The sequence below is a fragment of the Trachurus japonicus genome, chromosome 21, assembly GCF_045865225.1.
Source record: "Trachurus japonicus isolate A0001 chromosome 21, Traja_1.0".
Lineage (NCBI taxonomy): Eukaryota > Metazoa > Chordata > Actinopteri > Carangiformes > Carangidae > Trachurus > Trachurus japonicus.
In genome coordinates this window covers 8,559,934-8,579,103 of record NC_140927.1, presented here as the reverse complement: position 1 = coordinate 8,579,103, position 19,170 = coordinate 8,559,934, and the positions used below count along the sequence as shown (strand labels likewise).

The window sequence follows — 19,170 nt, the reverse complement described above, 5'->3', positions numbered from 1 at the left end:
TTCCCCATAGAGAATGCATTGGAACAGTCTTGAAACTCTTCAAATCTTCTTACTTCTTTCAGCCTTTAAAGCGTCCACATACTTTCAGCTAGAGACTTCATTCAAATTCTGAGCTGTAGACAAACTTCTAATGTATTCATCCTGTATGTACAACTTTTTCATAGCTTGTACCGTTTTTGAGATAAATCCTTTAAAAGCACATGAGGATTTCTGACAAATTTCACACTTTTCAATGAGTGTGTATGGGGTTGGGTCAGAGTGGGTGACGTCATCGTAGAGTGCAGGAGATCCAAAAAAGCGACTGGAACTTTTCTTCTGAAACTGCCAGCAAAGCTACAAATGACACTCTACACTCATGATTTTGGAAACAGTTTGTAGCCACACTTGTCTTCTGTCTCACAATGCCGTCAAAAATGCACAGAGACTCAGAGAATAATTTAAAATATTTTTTAAATGCAGCCTGGGTGCTCTCTCTCTGCCATTCAGCCCAATGCATTTTTTTTCACAGCAGAGTAGCAGGAGCTCAACTTTTTAATTCGCTGGAATGGGCATTATACTTTGTTTGATTTCATCAAAAAATAGTCACAAGTCACAAAAAGGCCCTCTACTTACTTGTTGTGGCTCATTTATACTATTCTTTTTTTTTTAAGCATCATTGAAAAATCTCACATTCATCAAAGTCTCAACCTCTCTTCGCACAACTCCAGTGTAGTGTAGTGGTTAACCTGTTCCCTAGTGGTTGGGTATGGAGGACTGAAAGTGCCACAATGAAATATATAAATACACCATTAAATAATTACTTAAATGTGTAATTAATTAATTAAATGTAGAATTAATTAATTAAATACATAAATAATTTATTAAATGTGTCATTAATTAATTTAAATTGGTATTAAATACATAAATAATTTATTAAATGTGTCATTAATTCATTAAATACCAATTCATTTCATTTAAAACATATATTTAATTATTTCACTATTTAATTAATTATTTCATGGTACTGTGTTGCAGGAAAGTGCCACAATGAAATAAATAAATACACCATTAAATAATTATTTAAATGTGTCATTAATTAATTAAATGTAGAATTAAATACGTAAATAATTTATTAAATGTGTCATTAATTCATTAAATACCAATTCATTTCATGTAAAACATATATTTAATTATTTCACTATTTAATTAATTATTTCATGGTCCTGTGTTGCTGTGCACCATGAATTTATTTTATCTGTCAAACTCACCCATCAAAGTCAGTGGGCGGATTCCTAATACCTGATTGGTTACCCTGCACATCAAGTCAAGGCATATCGATTCCAGATAAAATGGATTGACGCAGAGCTGGTGAACACAGTCCTAAACACTGGGTGGCGCTATTCACATTAGATTCAGAGCATGCGAGGTGCAGGAGGGTGTGCAGCGGAGCCGAGCGGAGCGAACCAGAGCTCTGGAGCGAACGAAACAAAATCGTTTCATACAAGATGGCCAAATCGTGCCCGGAGCTGCTGCGAGAAGCAGCTCATTTAATTGAACAAGCTCTTAGAAGTCCGCCGGCTCCGGCCCAGCCAAGTCCTGCTGCAGCTCCTGCTGTTCCTTCTGCTGTTCCATCTGCTGCTCCTTCACGTACACCTGTGCAAGGTAAGCTAAGTAGGCTAATTTCATTTAGCCGGTCGTGCACTAGCCTCAGATTCGCCAGCCTCCGATTCGGCACTTAAGGAGAAAGTTAAGTGGAAATTAACGTAATGTGCAGTGCGACTGTTTGTACAATGATTGTCTGGTTTTTGTGACACCTCTTGATGTAAAAACATTTTAGGTAAAACATTAATTGTGGCGGACACCCGCTATTGTATTTGTGAAACGTTTATTTTATTTGTGAAAATGCTAAAGGGGAGAATTCACCGATTTTGTTTGATACCTGCAGACCTCATTAGACCAGGTCCAGATCAAAAACCACTATGCCTAGACTTCTCAAATCTGGCCTAGATTAATCTACAGGCCCTGAAGATTTATTCAGACACAGTTTCTGATCTGTGAAACATTTATTTTATTTGTGAAAATGCTATAAAGGCAGATTTCATCATTTTCTCATCATATAGACTAAATTAGACCTGGTCCACGTCAAAAACCACTATGCCTAGACTTCTCAAATCTGGCCTAGATTATCCTACAGAGGCTAAACATTCACTATAACACAGTTTCTCATCTGTGAAACCTTTATTCCATTTGTGAAAAAGCTATAAAGGCAGACTTTGCCGTTTTCCATTCGCTAATCGGTAGTAAGTAAAGTAATGATAGCTAGCAGTAACATTTCTTTAGCTAGCAGTAGCAGCCCAAGATAAATTTAACTGACTAGTGACCACTGAGTTGTGGCATTTTTGTGTGTTGCAGCCGAGGTAGCAAGGCTCTTTGCACCTTACAACGCTGGAGCCAGAAGGAAGAGAGGACCATCACAAGTCCAAATTACTAGAACAAGCTACACACACAGTGTGTTGCTTGGCAGAGCACAAGGCAGAGAAAGTACCAAATGTTGTGCTGAAAGCGGACCTTCTTACTGCAGGAGCAAAGGGTGACATTTTCAGGTTAGTTTGAAAATGGGAATTTACCAAAACAAAAAAAGGAGTTGGAATTATTTGTATTTCTACTCTGCATTTCTATTTATAGTCATAAATATTTCCACATGCTCATATTTGACTCAATCTTAATGTATTTCCATAGTGTGAGCCTGTGAATATTCTCATTTGTTCAGGTCATAGTTATCTCAAGGAAATTTAAATCGAACTGGTACTGGACTTGGTTATTTGTCTAGGAAGACGTTTCACCTCTCATCTAAGAGGCTTCATCAATTCATGTATGCATCTGACCAGGCTGGGACTAATGTCTAGCCTGTCCTAGTCCATTCGATTTAAATTTCCTTGAGGTTCCATAGTGTGAATAATAGTTATTACAGGATTATTTGTTCAGTTGGTAAATCAATATGAGTTATGACTATTTCCCCCTCTCCCCCCAGGGAATGAAAACGATCCCATGGTTGTCACAAATAAACTGATGGAAGTGTTTCCGAAGCTCCAACAAGGGGGAGGCTTTGAATTTCTAAAAATTGTAGGATCTACTCGCAGTCGAAATCTTGCATTGCTGCAGTGTCCCAGCACTGGATACACCCTTGCCTATCTGAAAGACCCTTCGACGATGATTGGACAGGCTACAATCTACATACGTCCACTTCAACAAGATCTACCCTTAGATTGTGTACATAGCCTAAATTTACAGAGACTCAATACATAATCAAAACAAAGCTTAGCTACAGGTTGACTTTTAATCATTAATCAAAAGTCCTTTGTTGTTGTTAGGAGAGCTCATGTTCTGCCTCTGGCCCAGCCATCCCCTGCATCACGTGTCAGAAAGAAGTTTCCTTTTCAGAGATGAAGAAGCACCGAGAGAGCTGCAATGGGTATGTAGGCTACTTCCTAAAGAAATGCAGCAAGGGTAGTAGCATATTAAATTTTCTTTGTGAAAATGTCTCTCTTAGGAGAGTGTTGTGCGTCTTGTGCACACAAATATGTGAGTATGACCATAATTAAAATTTTTACTTCAAGGACAACCATGCAGGAAACAGAAAAAGATCAAGAGGGAGGTCCAAGTGAAGCCCTAGTCAGTGACAGTATTCCAGTAACACCTGGAACATCAGCACAGAGTGCTGTAGTACCAGCAGTGATCGACGAGGAGTTGGATCACAAAGAAACAAACAGTGGTTTGTATCATCACCATAGGGTTGATATAAGATTGTGTGCAACTGAAACTCAGTCATTAAAAAAATTACACCTGTAAGATGTAATTAGATAAGATAATATAATTACACACATGCAACTGGATCATGAAATTCTAGCTGTTAAAATATTTCGTTTTTGTTCAGACTGCAATTTTGCTGTTTTTATGTCAACTCAGCTTTGTGACAGATTCTGAAGATGTTGGGTGACACGTGTTTGTCAGTGACATGGACAGAACTTTTCTCATTTTCTGTAGCCTGAGAGGATATGTATCTACAGGTAACATGTCAACTCACAACATGTCTCTCTGGAATAGATAACTTATTAGGGCCACGGGCAATCGCCCCGGGCACTACTGTTATTGTGTGGATTTTTTTCCTAGTTTTTATTATTTTTCATCTTCCGGACGATTTTCGATTCGCTACTAGGACAAATTTCGCTACTAGGACAAATTATATATCAAAACGTGCGGTTTGATCGGGATCGGGGTGCTATTACTTTTCTCAACAGTTTACGAATTTTTCGCGACATAGTCGCGAAAAACTGCGCAAAAAATTTGCATGTAAGTCAATGGGACGGGCGAAAAAAAAAGAGCGAAAAAGACCAATCATTGGAGTTTAACAAACGTCTACTGCTCAGGCATACTTTGACCTAGAGACTTCATTTAAACTTTAAACAGTAGACACAAGTCTTGTGTATTGTCGTATTACTCCACGTTTTGATAGGTCATATAGTTTTTGATCAATCCCTGATCAATGACCATGATCATTTTTGGAGAAATTATGAGTTTATAATGGGTGTGTATTGCATGGAATGTTCGTGTCAGAGTGCGTGACATCATCGGTTAGAGTGGGAGAGAGTGAAGAAACATTCTGTATTTTTTCTGGATAAACTGTCAGCACGGCCACAATTTACACTCCAGAGACATAATTTTTTCAGAATTTGTAAGACAAACTTGTTATCTCTCATGTCATGTGCTCAAAATATCAGAGAGACTTACAGAACTTACAGAATCAGCCTCTGAGTGCGGCCACGTCTGTCCCTGCTCCTCATTGAGTCCAATACAAATATTTTCTGAGAGGAGCAGAACGGCCTGATGTTTTAAAACTGCCAGCGTCGCCAAAATATTTACTGTAGAAACACCAAATCGTACCGAAATTTTCATTAAGTCCTTAGAGCAACGTTGATCTGTGTTTTGTTCTGATAGGAGTTACCGTTTTCTCATGCTAGGCCTAATTGTGAGACCGGTGCAGAGGCAGAAAATGGCTCTTTTTCTCCACGTTTCTGTCTGTCTCAGCCTGCGGGGGCCCCTATCGCCGTGGTAACCTCTTTGATCCTCAGGCCAGAGCTCGTTAACTTCATAAACAATCCACCTGGCGCTCGTTTAAATGTTTATAAACACAGACACAGCTAAATCAGACTGACACAGGCTGCAGCTACTAACTAACTATGTGTCAAGTCAGTCACACACACACACACACACACAGACTCTAGAGCCAGCTTCATGTGATTACAGTTACACACACACACACACACACACAAACACACACACACACACTATGGCGGTACAATCGTGTCAAAACAACTGTAAGGATGCGCAGCTATGTGTGTGTGCACGCATGGTTAAATTGTTAGGCGTGCGTGCGTGCGTGCGTTGTTACGCGCAGGTTGTATTTCACACGTGACAACAAGCTGTGTACGTATGAACGTGTGTGTGCACGTCTGACAGTCACTGTTTGACAAATTATGTTACGCGTTCACACACACGTGCGTTCGCAGGCTCTGTTGCTGCGCGGCCGGAAGTGGATTTGCAGCGCGTGCAACACTGCGCCTCACTTGACGTGTAATGTAATTGGACTTTTTATTTTAGTCAACCAGGGGAGGCAGCAGTGAGCCAGACTTTGCCTGCCGGACGAAATGAAGAAGGAGAAGAAGAAGCAGAAGGAGGAGAAAAAGGAGAAGGAAAAGGAGAAAGGAAAAGACCCATGAGATAATTATATTATAGACAGGAGGAGGCTCAGTGATGTCATGTCTTTTTATGCTCCATGGTTGACACTGATTCTGCATTGATATTTCAATTTCAACCTTCCTGATGGCTCGACAGTTTTGTTACAGTACCTATATAATTATTAATAAAGTGTAAAAAAAAAAAAACTCGGCCGGGACAGTGTTGCAGCCTCTGTGCAGCTATTCAGGTGCACAAACCTAACGCACATCTCCAGCTGGGTCCGTGTAGGTCCGTGTACTTTGCGGCCATTCGATTTTCAATTAGAAATCAAAAATCAAAAAATGAAAAAGTGACAGATTATTTTGTTTTTTGTTTTTTAATCTAACACAAAAAACAAAAAAATGTTTGGTTTTTCATATTTCAATTTTAGGCTCAATCAAAAATACGAAATGGAAAAACAGGCAGCAGGACTGAATTTGATTTTAATATTTAATTTGTGGGGTTTACGTGACCCGGAAGTTTGCACGCAGTCACAAAGATCATACATTTTTAGAGACGTGATCCGTGGAGCTGGAGGGTAAAACATTGGGTCAAGGACAAGACGGGACACTGCACAGAGCAGCAACCACCAAGACTTGTCAACTCACTGGTCATTAAATTAGACACGTCGCCGCCGCCCCCCCCCTCCCCCCTTACCGGCTACCGTTCTCAAATAAAAGCTGGGACTCAACCAGACTCTGGTCTCCTATAGGGCCGGGTCTGGCTCCAAGTTTGAGCAAATACATGAGCAAAGACCCGACCAGGTCCGACCAGTGTTGGAGCATGGACCCGATGCTGCCGGACTCACGAACATTAATTCTTTATTAATTATAAAAAAAAAATATTAAAAAAAAAAGAAGAAGAAAAAAAAAAGAAGCCCATAGTTGTGTTCACAGAGACGTGACAGGTGGGGCCAGACAAGCTGGTGATCAGCTGTGGTCATTGAATTGTTAGACACTATAGGCCTAGGTCATTTCAATTTGCGCGTCTGTGTTTTTTCCTTTTTAAAATAGGCTCATTATATGCGGACTGAGACTGAGCGAGTGAGCAATAAGCGCGAGAGAAACAGCTGGTGTGCACCAGATGCAGGTTGACCAGCAAAAACTGAAACGAGACGGTTAAAGTGAGGAAAAACACAGAATATACAATAGGCCTATATGTCCAAAAGACATGTCCGGTCGTCACGACGTGAACGAGGGAGGATCTGATGGTGGCTCAGGTTTAGTGATGAGGAAACTGTCACTGCAGCTGCACAGGTGTCAGCAGCTGCTCCAAACAGACACGTTACAAACTTTATTTTGAAGGGACAGATTAGATGTTGATTTTGTTAACAGTGACTTTATTGCACCCAAACATTAAGCATAGCCTATCTGTCGGCTGCTGTCTCGTTTAATCGACCCCCCACAATATTTGTTTGCAGAATGTTGTTGTTGTTGCGGCTGCGATTTTATTCAGAGGATCTACGGGGGGGGGGGGACGCTTCACCTCCTACGACATCTAAAGCTTTTATCTTGGTTTAGGTGAGGGATTCTCCAGGCAGGGACTGTTTTCAATGACTGAAATGCTGGCGGAAAAAAAAAAAACAGCGGCGAGAGCTGGATGTGATCGCTCAAAACGTGACAGTGTCTTAATGACCAGTGAGATGACCTAAGTCTTCGTGGTTGCTGCTCTGTGCAGTGTCCGGTCTTGTCGCTGAACCAATGTTTTATCCTCCAGCTCCGTGGATCACGTCTATGAAAACTATGAATTATCTTTGTGACTGCGTCTCTTGATATCGCCAAACTCTAATTGGCAGCTTAGATGAGGGGAATCGCCGTGCGTAATGGTCGCGCGTAATGACAGCTCCTCGCCGGTGAAACACAATAAACTGCGCTACTTCTTGCATGTTTGTCTCATGGCACGGTGGAGCCTACACAGAGGTACACAAACAGGTGGATCAGGAGAACGAGCGAGGAGAACAGTACATGAGGAAGATTAGTTAACGATCAGCTTGTGTGAAAAAATAAACACAGCTGTGAAAATGTATCTATGTGCTCAAATGTATCCATGTGCAACAGTTACAAAGAAAAAAAGTATTTATAGGCCATTCATATACAGTCTGTGGCTATAACACGAGTCACTGGGCTTTTATTTGGAGTTCAGACATTTCCGGTCTGTCATCGGCGTTAATGTGTTGTTTAAGATCAAAAACAAAAAGACAATCAAAATTTGACCGTAATTTGATTTTGGTTTCCTCGTTTTTCCGTTTCAAAACCAAAAAACAAACAAAAAACAACTTTGTCTTTCTGTTATTCTGTTTTAAAACAAAAACAGAATAACGTGGAAAATTAAGTCTTTGACTTTTCTATTGTTTTGTTATTATGATATTTGGAAACTTCGCTCCACAGCGGCCAGGTCCCGGAGCAACTCTCTCCACACCCCCCGCTTGCGTCCGCTCCCCCCCACCCCCCGGCCGGAGCTCCGTGGTCCATATGCCATCCCTGCACCAGAGTTCCCCGGGTCACGCTGCTGATCCGCCCCGCGGAGCAGGCAGCTCGACCCGGGGATGGCATATGGACCACGGTCCACAGCGGCTCAGACGCAAGGTGTGGAGAGAGTGGCTCCGGCCGGCCGCTGTGGCCAGCTGGGACACGGATTATTCTCTCTGTCTTCATTGAACAAATAAATCATGTCATGCAACAGCCTATATATCTGTATCTCGTATTGGATCGACTGCACCATCTACTGGATGAAAATGAAAATGCAACACAGAACAACTAAGTTACACTACGCGTCACGTTACGCGTAGTGGTGCACACCGGGCAGATCAACTTCCGGCTGCGCAGCAATAGATTCTGCGACCGCACGCACGTGTGAACGCGTAACAACATTAGTCAAACAGTGACAGACAGACGTGCACAATCTGCTTCATACGAACGCAGCTTCTTGTCACGCGTGACACAGTTTGCGCACGTCGTTTCCGCGTACGCGTGAGCGCCTGACAAAAATGTTCAATCAGCTTCACGCGAGCGTGAATGCGTGCGTTCGCTGAAAAACGCATGAATGTTACACGTGGTCACTACGCGTAGTGTGATTACCGGCGTGCAGCAGTCATCACACGTGAACGTGCGCGTGAACGGGGGGCCATTATAAGTCAATGAGGAAACTACATTACATGTCAGGCGCTGTCTGCTGCACAGGCGTCAAAGCACGCGGGTGTGACACGTCCAGTTGATAGGTGCGCACGTAATATGACACGATTGTACCGGCATACACACACACACACACACACACACACACACACACACACACACACACAGTTAACCTAATGTGGTTACAGCTCCTCCATATCAGTGCTTATAGAAAGATGATCATGTGTCTGTCTGATCAGCTCTGTCTTGACCTTAAGATCGTGGGTTTGATTCCCATGTTGACAGAGATGGCACAACCCGCAGTAGCTCCCGTGGCCCATTCAAAATTTCCCGAGAGGAAATTTTCTAGTTATTGTTGTTGTTGTTGTTGTTGTTTGTTTAGAATGGAAGCTCATTAAAGAACCGGCTGAAGCTTCCAAAGTTTTCAAAGAGAATCTGCTATGGGAACATGAATCTGGGAAACCACTTAAAATGAAGATGGATCTAAGGGACTCTGAAGAGGACAGGGAACGGGAACTTCTCTCATTCTATAAACGGCAGCAAGAATGGGCATGCCCACTTCATTGTACTCTTGTTGGTAAGTAATATAAATGTATCCGTTAATACCACTCAAGCATCTTATATGGAATTGTTTAAAGGGCGAATCTGATCCCCAAAATTATATAATTGACTGCTAATGAAAGTATGCCATGCACAATATTGTCCTGTTATCTAGAAGAGTCAATATAGAGGATGCTATTCTAGAATTGCAGCCAACAGAATATTGACTATTTTTTCCCTTACTTGTTAAAGCAGAATTAAGCGATCCGGTTGTTTTGGCTAACTTCTTGTCAGCCGATGGAGTTAGCAGCCCCTACCCTCATCATGGATCTATTGGTCCTCGTCCCTACGTCACCACATTCACCCGCACCCTTTGGCTGCACACATCCAGCCACTCATTCTCTCTCCTCATAGGATAAAGGTTGTAGGATACAAGGAAAGTTTTCTCCTCGGCTTACAGCAGAGCAGAGTGACTGACAGACCAAACACTCTATGGAAGTGATTGCTGACGGAAGATATAACTATTTGAGACTTATATCAAAACAAACATTCTGCTTACTTCTGCTTTAAATGTTACCTAATTCAGTTCCCTGTAATAGTCAGCCACGTTTTTCCACTGTGTTATTATCAGTATTTTATTTCAGGTGATGTTGCTATCGGAGAGGGAGTGATGCGTTACTTTATGACAACAATAATATCCAAACTCCAGTTTGGATTCAGTCTAGATCTTGGTAAGTCTCTTACTAATTTGAAGGTTAATATGATGTAATTTTAAAAATGTATTTAAGTGATTAATTGTTGTGACTTAATCCTTTGCGCTCTTGGTACTTTACAGGAGGAATGGGCCGAACACTGCTATTTGAGGGTGAACCTGACCACCTTGTTCCAGCAGCATCAGAGGTACTTGTTGAAAGCAACCTCTTCCAGGTTGCAGGAAGGATGTTGGCCCACAGCTTTCTGCATGGTGGTCCCCGTGTCACAGGGTTAAGTCCTGCTGTAATTCATGTACTGTCCAATGGGGACCCTGAAACGGCAACTGTTGTTATAGAAGACTGCCCAGATCTGCATATCAGGAGTATCATAGAACTGGTATGTAACATTATAAAAAAAATGTTGCAAAAATCTTTGTTTGGGCAAATGTAATAACTTGTATGGTCTTCATTCTAGCTTGAACATGAAGAACTTACACCAGAACAGAAGGAGACAGTTTCAGCACTTTGCATGTGTTGGGATCTCCCACCAGTCACCAAAACAAACAAGAAATGGCTACATAACAAACTTTTACTCCATGCAGTAAGTTCCTGCTGGTTAAGTGACAGAATTCATTGCTGTAGTTGTTAAAATTTAGAAAGTGTTGTGAACCCTGGCTTGTTATGTCAACACTGACAGAGATGGAAATGCTAAAATTTTCATGGTGAAATTCATGCTATGAATACCTAATCTTATTTAGTCTTTGCCTAGTCACGTTTAAGCTCTTCAAAACCACCATTTAATGCATACTGTATTCAGTTTAACTACAACATTTCTCACACCTGCAAGTGTTGATAGGGCATATCTAGCAAAACGTAATGTAAATGTAATGTAATGTAAAAATGTAATCCTTTACAAAAAACGAAACAAAATCACACTTTAGTACATTGAGAGCACCTCTACAACACACGTCTGGTTTTGTGAATTTGTCTTTTGATAATCTACTTTAAAAAGATGATAAAGTCAAGAGTTCACCATAGTTGACTTCTCTTTCATTTACAGTTTTTCAACATTCAAGCAATAGACACAGTTGATGAAATGTATTAAGTTGAATTTCCCCATTCATCCAATAGTTATGTAAAAGTTATTAAGATGACACTCTAGACAGGACAACTACCACTTTCTTCAGCTCGTTATCGAGGTAGAATGTCATTTCTTGGAAAATGAAGAGACATCCTGGAAAAATACACATCTGAATAGCTGCATACATTCTACAATGTATAAATGTCTTATGAGGGGTTGATATATTCTGTACTAGAGTTGGATGAATGGATTTGATATTGTGCTTTTATGAACATTTTCCTTACTGTGCAAACCTTTGTAAAATTTGGGCTGTAATATGGGTCGGTTCTGTCCCTTAGGTCATTGGGAGGACCATGCGACAAATAAAACAACTGAAACGGGGACTGAAGGATGTGATGGTCTGGCCCCTCCTCACATCCAGGCCAGATGTTGTCCCACTGCTTTTCCCAAAAGGCAAGGCAAGGCAAGGCAATTTTATTTGTATAGCCCGTTTTTACAAACAGTTTGTCTCAAAGGGCTTTACATGGCATCGTAACAACATCCTCTGTCCTTAGACCCTCACATCGACTGAGGAAAAACTCCATGGAAAACCCTTTTAACAGGGAAAAGTCGGAGAAACCTCAGGGTGAGCAACAGAGGAGGGATCCCTCACCCAGGACGGACAGACGTGCAATAGATGTTGTTACAGACAAGAAAACAGTTTACAGTTTGTCACAGAATGTGCGAAATATGGAAATGTTAGCAGGAGTTGATGAAGGCAGTCTCTGGTGAGGGGAGGGGGCGGGGGGGGGCAGGGAGAGCTGGCCAGCTCGATGGGAGGGCTGGGTGGCAGACTGGTCCATGGGAAGGAAGGGGAGGCCGGTCTAACAGCAGGGGAAGGGGTGGGAGGGGGGGGGCGATGCAGGCGGCGGCTGGTGCAGAGAGATGGAGCTCCGGTGGATCTGCGGAAACACAGAGAGAGTGCGAGACACCAAGGCCAAACTACAAAGTACAGCAGAAAATGACAGTTCAAAAATATACTGAGGAGAGGAGAGGAGAGGAGAGGAGAGGAGAGGAGAGAAGAGAAGAGAAGAGGAGGAGAGGGCTCTGTGTAACCAGATGTGTCCCCAGCAGTCTAAGCCTATAGCAGCGTAGCTATAAAATGGTTCAGAGCTACCTGAGCCAGCCCTAACTAAAAGCTCTGTCATAGAGGAAGGTCTTAAGTCTAGACTTAAATGTAGTTAGAGTGTCTGCCTCTTTGACCCATGAAGAGAGCTGGTTCCACAGTAAAGGAGCCCGGTAACTGAAGGCTCTACCTCCCAGTCTGTTTTTAGAGATACTGGGAGTCACTAACAGACCTGCATTCTGGGAGCGGAGTGCTCTGGTAGGACAGTAAGGAATGATTAGTTCTTTCAGATAGGTTGGAGCTTTATCATTAAGAGCCTTATAAGTCAGCAGAAGGATTTTGAAGTCTATTCTAAATCCTACAGGAAGCCAGTGGAGAGAAGCTAAGGTGGGAGAGATGTGCTCTCTCTTCCTAACTCCTGTCAAAACCCTCGCTGCGGCATTCTGGACCAGCTGGAGACTCTTTAGAGAGTTTTTCGGACATCCTGACAGGAGAGAGTTGCAGTAGTCTAGTCTAGCCTAGAAGTGATAAATGCATGTACTAGTTTCTCAGCATCACTCTGGGAGAGGATATTCCTAATCTTAGTGATACTGCGCAGATGGAAGAAGGCGGTCCTAGTCACGTGCTTTATGTGGGAGCTAAAGGAAAGGTCCTGGTCAAAAATGACTCCAAGGTTCCTCGCGGTTGTACTCGGGGTCAGGGTGATGCCATCTAGAGTAGCGATCTGATTGGAGAACGTGTCCCTGAGATGTTTAGGTCCAAACACAATAACCTCAGTTTTATCTGAATTCAGTAGCAAGAAGTTAGAGGACATCCAGGATCTAATGTCTTTCAGACAGTCTTGCAGATTGATGAGGCGGCTTCTGTCATCTGGCTCCATGGACAAGTAGAGTTGCGTATCATCCGCATAACAGTGAAAATTGATTGAGTGCTTCCGGATGATGCCACCTAATGGGAGCATATAAAGAATGAAGAGGATTGGCCCTAAGACTGAACCCTGCGGTACACCATACGTAACTCTGCTATACTCTGAGTGGTCGTTATTAACATTAACAAATTGAAACCTGTCAGATAAGTATGACTTAAACCATTTTAGGGCAGTTCCTTTAATCCCTATTTCATGATCTAGTCTCTGCAGCAGGATGCTGTGGTCGATGGTGTCGAATGCAGCACTGAGGTCCAAAAGTACAAGAACAGAGACGAGACCTCTGTCTGAAGCTATAAGAAGATCATTAGAGACTTTGACAAGTGCTGTTTCAGTGCTATGGTGTTCTCTGAATCCAGATTGGAAAGCTTCAAAGAGCTCGTTGCTGTGCAGATGTTCATGTAGCTGCTCCAGGACAATCTTCTCAAGGATCTTAGAGATGTAAGGAAGGTTGGATATAGGCCGATAGTTGGCAAGGACATCTGGGTCAAGAGAAGGTTTTTTAAGTAAAGGGTTAATGACAGCCACCTTGAAGGCCTGTGGCACGTAGCCTGTGGCTAAGGAAAGATTGATTTGGTTCAGAAAAGAAATGTTAATTAAGGGGAAGACATCCTTAAGTAGTCTTGTCGGAACTGGATCCAGCAGACATGTGGCTGACTTGGAAGAAGTAATTGCAGAAGTTAAGTCTGATAGGTCGATGGGAGAGAAGCTGTCCAAGTGTGTACCAAGTCTGGGAGGTGCTTCTATGGGTATCGTAATCTGTGGGCCATTACTAGCAATTTTTGTTCTAATATTAACTATCTTTTCGGTAAAGAAAGTTAGGAAGTCGTTGCTGCTGAGAGTTGGAGGGATGGATGGCTCAACAACACTATGGTTCTTGGTCAGCCTGGCCACAGTGTTGAAAAGGAACCTGGGGTTGTTCTTATTCTTTTCTATTAGAGATGAATAGTAATTGCTTCTAGCATTACGGAGTTCTTTTTTATATATTAATAAACTATCCTTCCAGGCTTGACGGTCTTCCTCATGTTGGCTGGAATGTGTTTTCCTTTCCAGCTGTCTGGTCTTCTGTTTCAAAGCGCGCAAGTTTGGGCTGTACCAGGGAGCTATTCTTTTCTGATTGATAACTTTCTTTTTGAGGGGAGCTACAGCATCAAGTGTTCCAAGGAGTGCTGCTGCAGTGCTATCCACAAGATAGTCCACCTGTGTGGGGGTGAAACCAGCATAACTGCCCATAATATGGTTACAGAATGTGGTGAAGTCAGCATCACTGCCCATAATATGGTTACAGGATGTGGCAGCAAGCTCTGCTGGAATAAGCTCTTTAAATCTAGAAACAGCAGTGTCAGATAGACATCTACTGTAGCGGGATTTTTTCCCAGGTAGGATATAATTTGTTAAAGTAAATTCAAATGTTATTAAAGAATGGTCAGACAAGACGGGGTTCTGAGGAAGAACTGTGACATGGTCAGCTTCTATTCCATAAGTAAGTACTAAGTCAAGGATATGATTAAAAGTGTGAGTGGGTTTGTTTACCCTCTGAGAGAAGCCGACTGAATCCAAAAGTGACTTGAATGCAGTAGCCAGACAATCATCATCGACGTCCACATGAATGTTAAAGTCACCTACTATAATGACTTTGTCTGAGCTCATTGCTAAATTTGACAGAAAGTCAGGGAATTCTTCTAGAAACTCAGAATAAGGTGCAGGAGGACGATACACTACAGCAAGTAAGAGTGGTTTTTCTGCTTTCCAGTCTGGGTGAGAGAGGCTGACAGTAAGGCTTTCAAATGTATTATATGAACTATTATGTCTAGGGTTGATAATCAGATTTGACTGATAAATAGCAGCCACTCCTCCTCCTCGGCCTGTGTTACGAGGCACATGACAGTTAATGTAACTAGGAGGGGTAGATTCATTCAAACTAACATATTCATCTTGCTGCAACCAGGTCTCAGTGAGTGTTAATATGTCAATATGGTGACTTGTAATTAAGTCATTCACTAGGAGAGACTTGGATGGGAGAGAACGAATGTTGAGCAAACCACATTTAACAGTTCTATTAGTTTGGCTTGCTGGAGCAGTGGTTTTGATTTTAACTAAGTTGCTATAAACAACTCCTATAGATTGGGGTTTAGGCTTAGACAGCCTCGAGGCAGACACAGTTTCTATATGCTGGGTGGGTGACAACAAGAGGGACCCAGCAGAGGGGCGTGTTAAACTGCGGCTCTGCCTGCTGGTCTGAACTCTGGGTGCTTGTCAGGGATTAGCACGGCTAATAAAGTTCCCTATATTCCTAGATAGGAGGGATGCGCCATCCAGAGTAGGATGGACGCAAGGCCGGATTATAATTGGGGCACACTGGGCACGTGCCCAGGGGCCCATGGCAACCAAGGGCCCATGGCAACCAAGCCCTTGGTTGCCAACCTGCCAAGGGCCCCGCCCCCTGCCGAGCGAGAGGTCAGAGTGTGTGAGCGGGAGGTCAGTAGTAGAGCGTGAGTAAAAGTAAGCAAGATTATGGATAAAAAAAGTATTTGAGCGGTGGAGCAAAGAGGAAAAGCAAGACAGAGAAGTGGCGGTGATTGAAGATGTCCCGCGAATCACATCATTTTACAAAACATTCGCTGTTAGTCCGGCCTCGGCCAACATCACAGAAGTCCCGGAGCAACCGGAGGAGGATGCCGAACCAGGCCCGGCTCCCCCTCGCACTAGCGCCGCGGTGATGAGAGCAGGTGAGCCGTCGGAGGACCCCGCTTTATGGGGCATGTTAAGTGAGAGCTAGTGATGCGCGGGCTGACCCGTAGCTCGCGGGTCCCGCGGTCAGCCCGCGGGGCGGGGCGGTGCGGGTCAAGAAATCTTTACTTTATTTGTGGTGCGGGTCGGGGCGGGTCATTAAAAAAACTGACGATGAAGTCCAGAGTGTGTTATCAGGGCCGCGCTGATGTTGACGGGAAAGCCGGCGGAGGTGTGAGGGAACCGGATGAGACGGCGGCTGGGAGCATCAGCAGAGCGGGGCTGGTTTCACTGAGAGCAGGGACTGGGGAGGACGAGAGGCGGCGGCCGCCGCGGCTGCTACACGCTGCACTGTGACTCTCCCACTCCTCATGAGCTCCACAGTCCACACACTGACAAGCTACCGGCAACACAGCACCTCTGTCTGCCCTTTCAAAGTAAAAAAGCCCGCTGTCTGACGTTTAATAGCGGCGGGTCGGGAATATATTATAGCGAGAGGGGCTATGTCTTGTGTATGTATAGGTTTTGCTGAAACTGGTACACACACACACACACACACACACACACACACACACACACAGGTTCAGCCACTTGCGCTCTGTGCTTGCGCTGAGCTGATGGTGCGTTCAATGACCTGGGCAGTGTGGGAATTCACAAGGGCTGCAATTATAAACAATGAAAGAAGCATGCACAGAGGGATTATCTCATCTTTTGAGCAGGCTTCTTTTCAGTTCACAGAATTGTTTGCAAAGTTCTTAAGACTCAGTGTGTGTATGTTGCTATTGTGGTTGGTTTGTCAATTTCATATGTTGGCTGCATTTAGCTGTGGCCTACTGTGTGGCTATAAGGATGGCATTCTTGTAAACTCCCTAGTGGTCATTGTGTGGATGTTGTGGGTTGTGTTGTGTTGTGTTTATTTGATCTGCTGTTTGTGTCAGCCTTCGTTGTACTAGAAAGTCTTGACATAATAGTTTGTGATTATGGTCTGGTTTTGACATGGTACTTCATATACACAATTGTGAATAGGTCTAATTAAGGTGGAGTTTAATGACTTTCCTGGTTTGTAATGGGTGGAGGTGATGTGTGCGACAAGGGCCCTCTGGGACCTGGTGCCCAGGGGCCCTTGGGGTGCTAATCCAGCCCTGGATGGACACCATCTCTCCCAATCAGACCAGTCTTTCCCCAGAAGGAGGTCCAGTTATCTATGTAAGCCACGTCGTTATCTAAGCACCACCTAGACATCCAGCGATGGAATGAACGCATGCGACTAAACATATCGTCACTCACTAGGTTGGGCAGCGGGCCAGAGAAAATTACGGAGTCCGACATTGTCTTTGCAAAGTTGCACACCGAAGCCATATTAACCTTAGTTAACTCCGACTGGCGAAGCCGGGTGTCATTACCGCCGACATGGATTACAATCTTACTGTATTTAACCTTACGTTTACATGCCAGCAGCTTCAGATTAGCCTCAACGTCGCCCGCTCTGGCCCCTGGGATGCACTTTATGCTCGCTGGTTTCTCTACCTTCACGTACCGTAAAATGGAGCTGCCAATGACTAATGCCGACTTCACAGCGGGGCTGTGAGCAACAGAGTCGACATGTTGAGTTACGTTCTCAGCGGGTGTGTCGCTGAGTGGGGAAAAGCTGTTGGAGACGTGAAGGGGTTGGTGGGCCAACACGGGCTTATTGCGTCTATGTTTCCCTCGGTTTGTTGTCACCCAGCCGGACTGGCTAGTTCCCGGCTGCTCGGGGGCTGGGAGGGAACTGCTAGCGGCGGCTAGGCTAGGTGGCTCCGCACCGGCTAAGCTGGACTGTGAAGCTACTATAGCTGGACTAGCCTCCATGGTGCGGAGCCGGGACTCTAGCTCGCTGAGCCTCGCCTCCAGAGCTACAAACAAGCTACACTTATTACACATACCATTACCACTAAAGGAGGCAGAGGAGTAGCTAAACATCTGACACTCAGAGCAGGAGAAGGAGAGAGAGGAGGGAGGGGAAGCCATAGCTAGTATGTTAAGCTAACTAGCGGACCTGTGGCAAATACAACAAGTTGAATGGAGAAATACAAGGAGAGTCCTGTTAAGGACTTAAGTGACAGAAAGTTGTGTAATGTAGCAAAACGTGGTGCACACTGGTGCTTAAAGTGATTAAATTAGCAGAACACTAGATGGAGGATTGAGAAAGTCTAACACAACACAGCAACAGTGCAGCAGGTACAGGCAGGAAATGACGTAACACGCTCACCGTAAGTCACGCAGTCACCAAAAATGGCAGAGATGAAGTTCACAGCTCAGGTAAGTCAGTAATTCAGTTGTATTTGTGACTTTACTTGATGAATTGACATGTACTTTCAATTACTGGACTGGTTATTTTTCCATTTATCAACAATGTGATCTGCATATTCCTTCACCAAAATAAGTTCTACCTTTTAAAATATTCATAATTTTTGTGTTCTTAAGACGCTCCTAGAAAAAATCACGTGGCCAGTTGAGGACAGTGACGATGAAGAGTTTGACTTGGAGACCACGTGCCGCATCACTGGCTTTCTAAGAACATTCATTGAAAAAGGTATAAACACCTTATTTGGTTAATGTATTGCTCTTTACAAATGCTTCTATGTATCATGAATATATATGATCTAACTAAATGCTGTCTTGAATCCATTTTATGACTTGTAGCTTCATCAGATACACTGGCCCAGCTGCTGACATTCTGGAGTGGCTGGGAGATGCTTCCTCCTGAGCTGAGAGTGGAGATTTCTGGGGGAACTCAACCTTCGTCCTCTACATGTTTTGAAACACTAAAGCTGCCAGCTCATTTCAAAACCTACACCGACTTTGAGAAAGCACTCGTCTCTGCCATAATTAGTGCACAGACTGGATTTGGACTGGTTTAAGTTCTTCTCAGATACATGTCATTGCAGGCACTGTTCAGTAGGTCAGATCTATTGACAGAAGTTCAATTTTAACACTGTGCAGTAGTTGACTATTGTTTTATTCATTGTATATTTTACATTTACTGAAACCAAACAGTTCTGCATCTTAAAGCAGATATCAGTGGAATGTTTTTGTTAATATAAGTCCTAAATAGTCCTATTTTCCGTCAGCAATCACTTACATGAAGTATTTCAGCCTAAACACGAGTCTCTCCGTCACTCTGCTCTGCTGTAACCCGAGGAGAAAATTTTCCTTGTGGGATACAAGTGTTA

At 43.4% G+C, this 19,170-nt stretch overlaps 1 protein-coding gene and 1 pseudogene across 2 annotated transcripts in view; both read left to right on the top strand.

Annotated features, from left to right (window-relative positions):
* The window catches only part of LOC146964738 (protein mono-ADP-ribosyltransferase PARP4-like), a 103,892-nt pseudogene that overhangs the window by 9,078 nt on the left and 75,644 nt on the right, over nucleotides 1-19,170 (top strand). The window lies entirely within an intron of this gene.
* LOC146964741 (uncharacterized) lies at nucleotides 1,485-18,858 on the top strand. The gene is made up of 8 exons (XM_085766201.1): nucleotides 1,485-1,641; nucleotides 10,261-10,514; nucleotides 10,593-10,718; nucleotides 11,537-11,661; nucleotides 15,857-15,957; nucleotides 17,076-17,164; nucleotides 18,422-18,530; nucleotides 18,641-18,858. Exons 1-8 carry the CDS (start codon nucleotides 1,485-1,487, stop codon nucleotides 18,856-18,858), a joined length of 1,179 nt encoding a protein of 392 aa, XP_085622327.1.

Excerpts from the sequence above, each read along its gene's own strand:
- LOC146964741 (XM_085766201.1), top strand. The coding sequence starts at position 1,485 with ATGGCCAAATCGTGCCCGGAGCTGCTGCGAGAAGCAGCTCATTTAATT. Across the intron at positions 10,719-11,536 it reads ACAAACTTTTACTCCATGCA|GTCATTGGGAGGACCATGCG; the intron begins GTAAGTTCCTGC and ends TCTGTCCCTTAG. Across the intron at positions 15,958-17,075 it reads CGCCGCGGTGATGAGAGCAG|GGGCCCTTGGGGTGCTAATC; the intron begins GTGAGCCGTCGG and ends CCTGGTGCCCAG.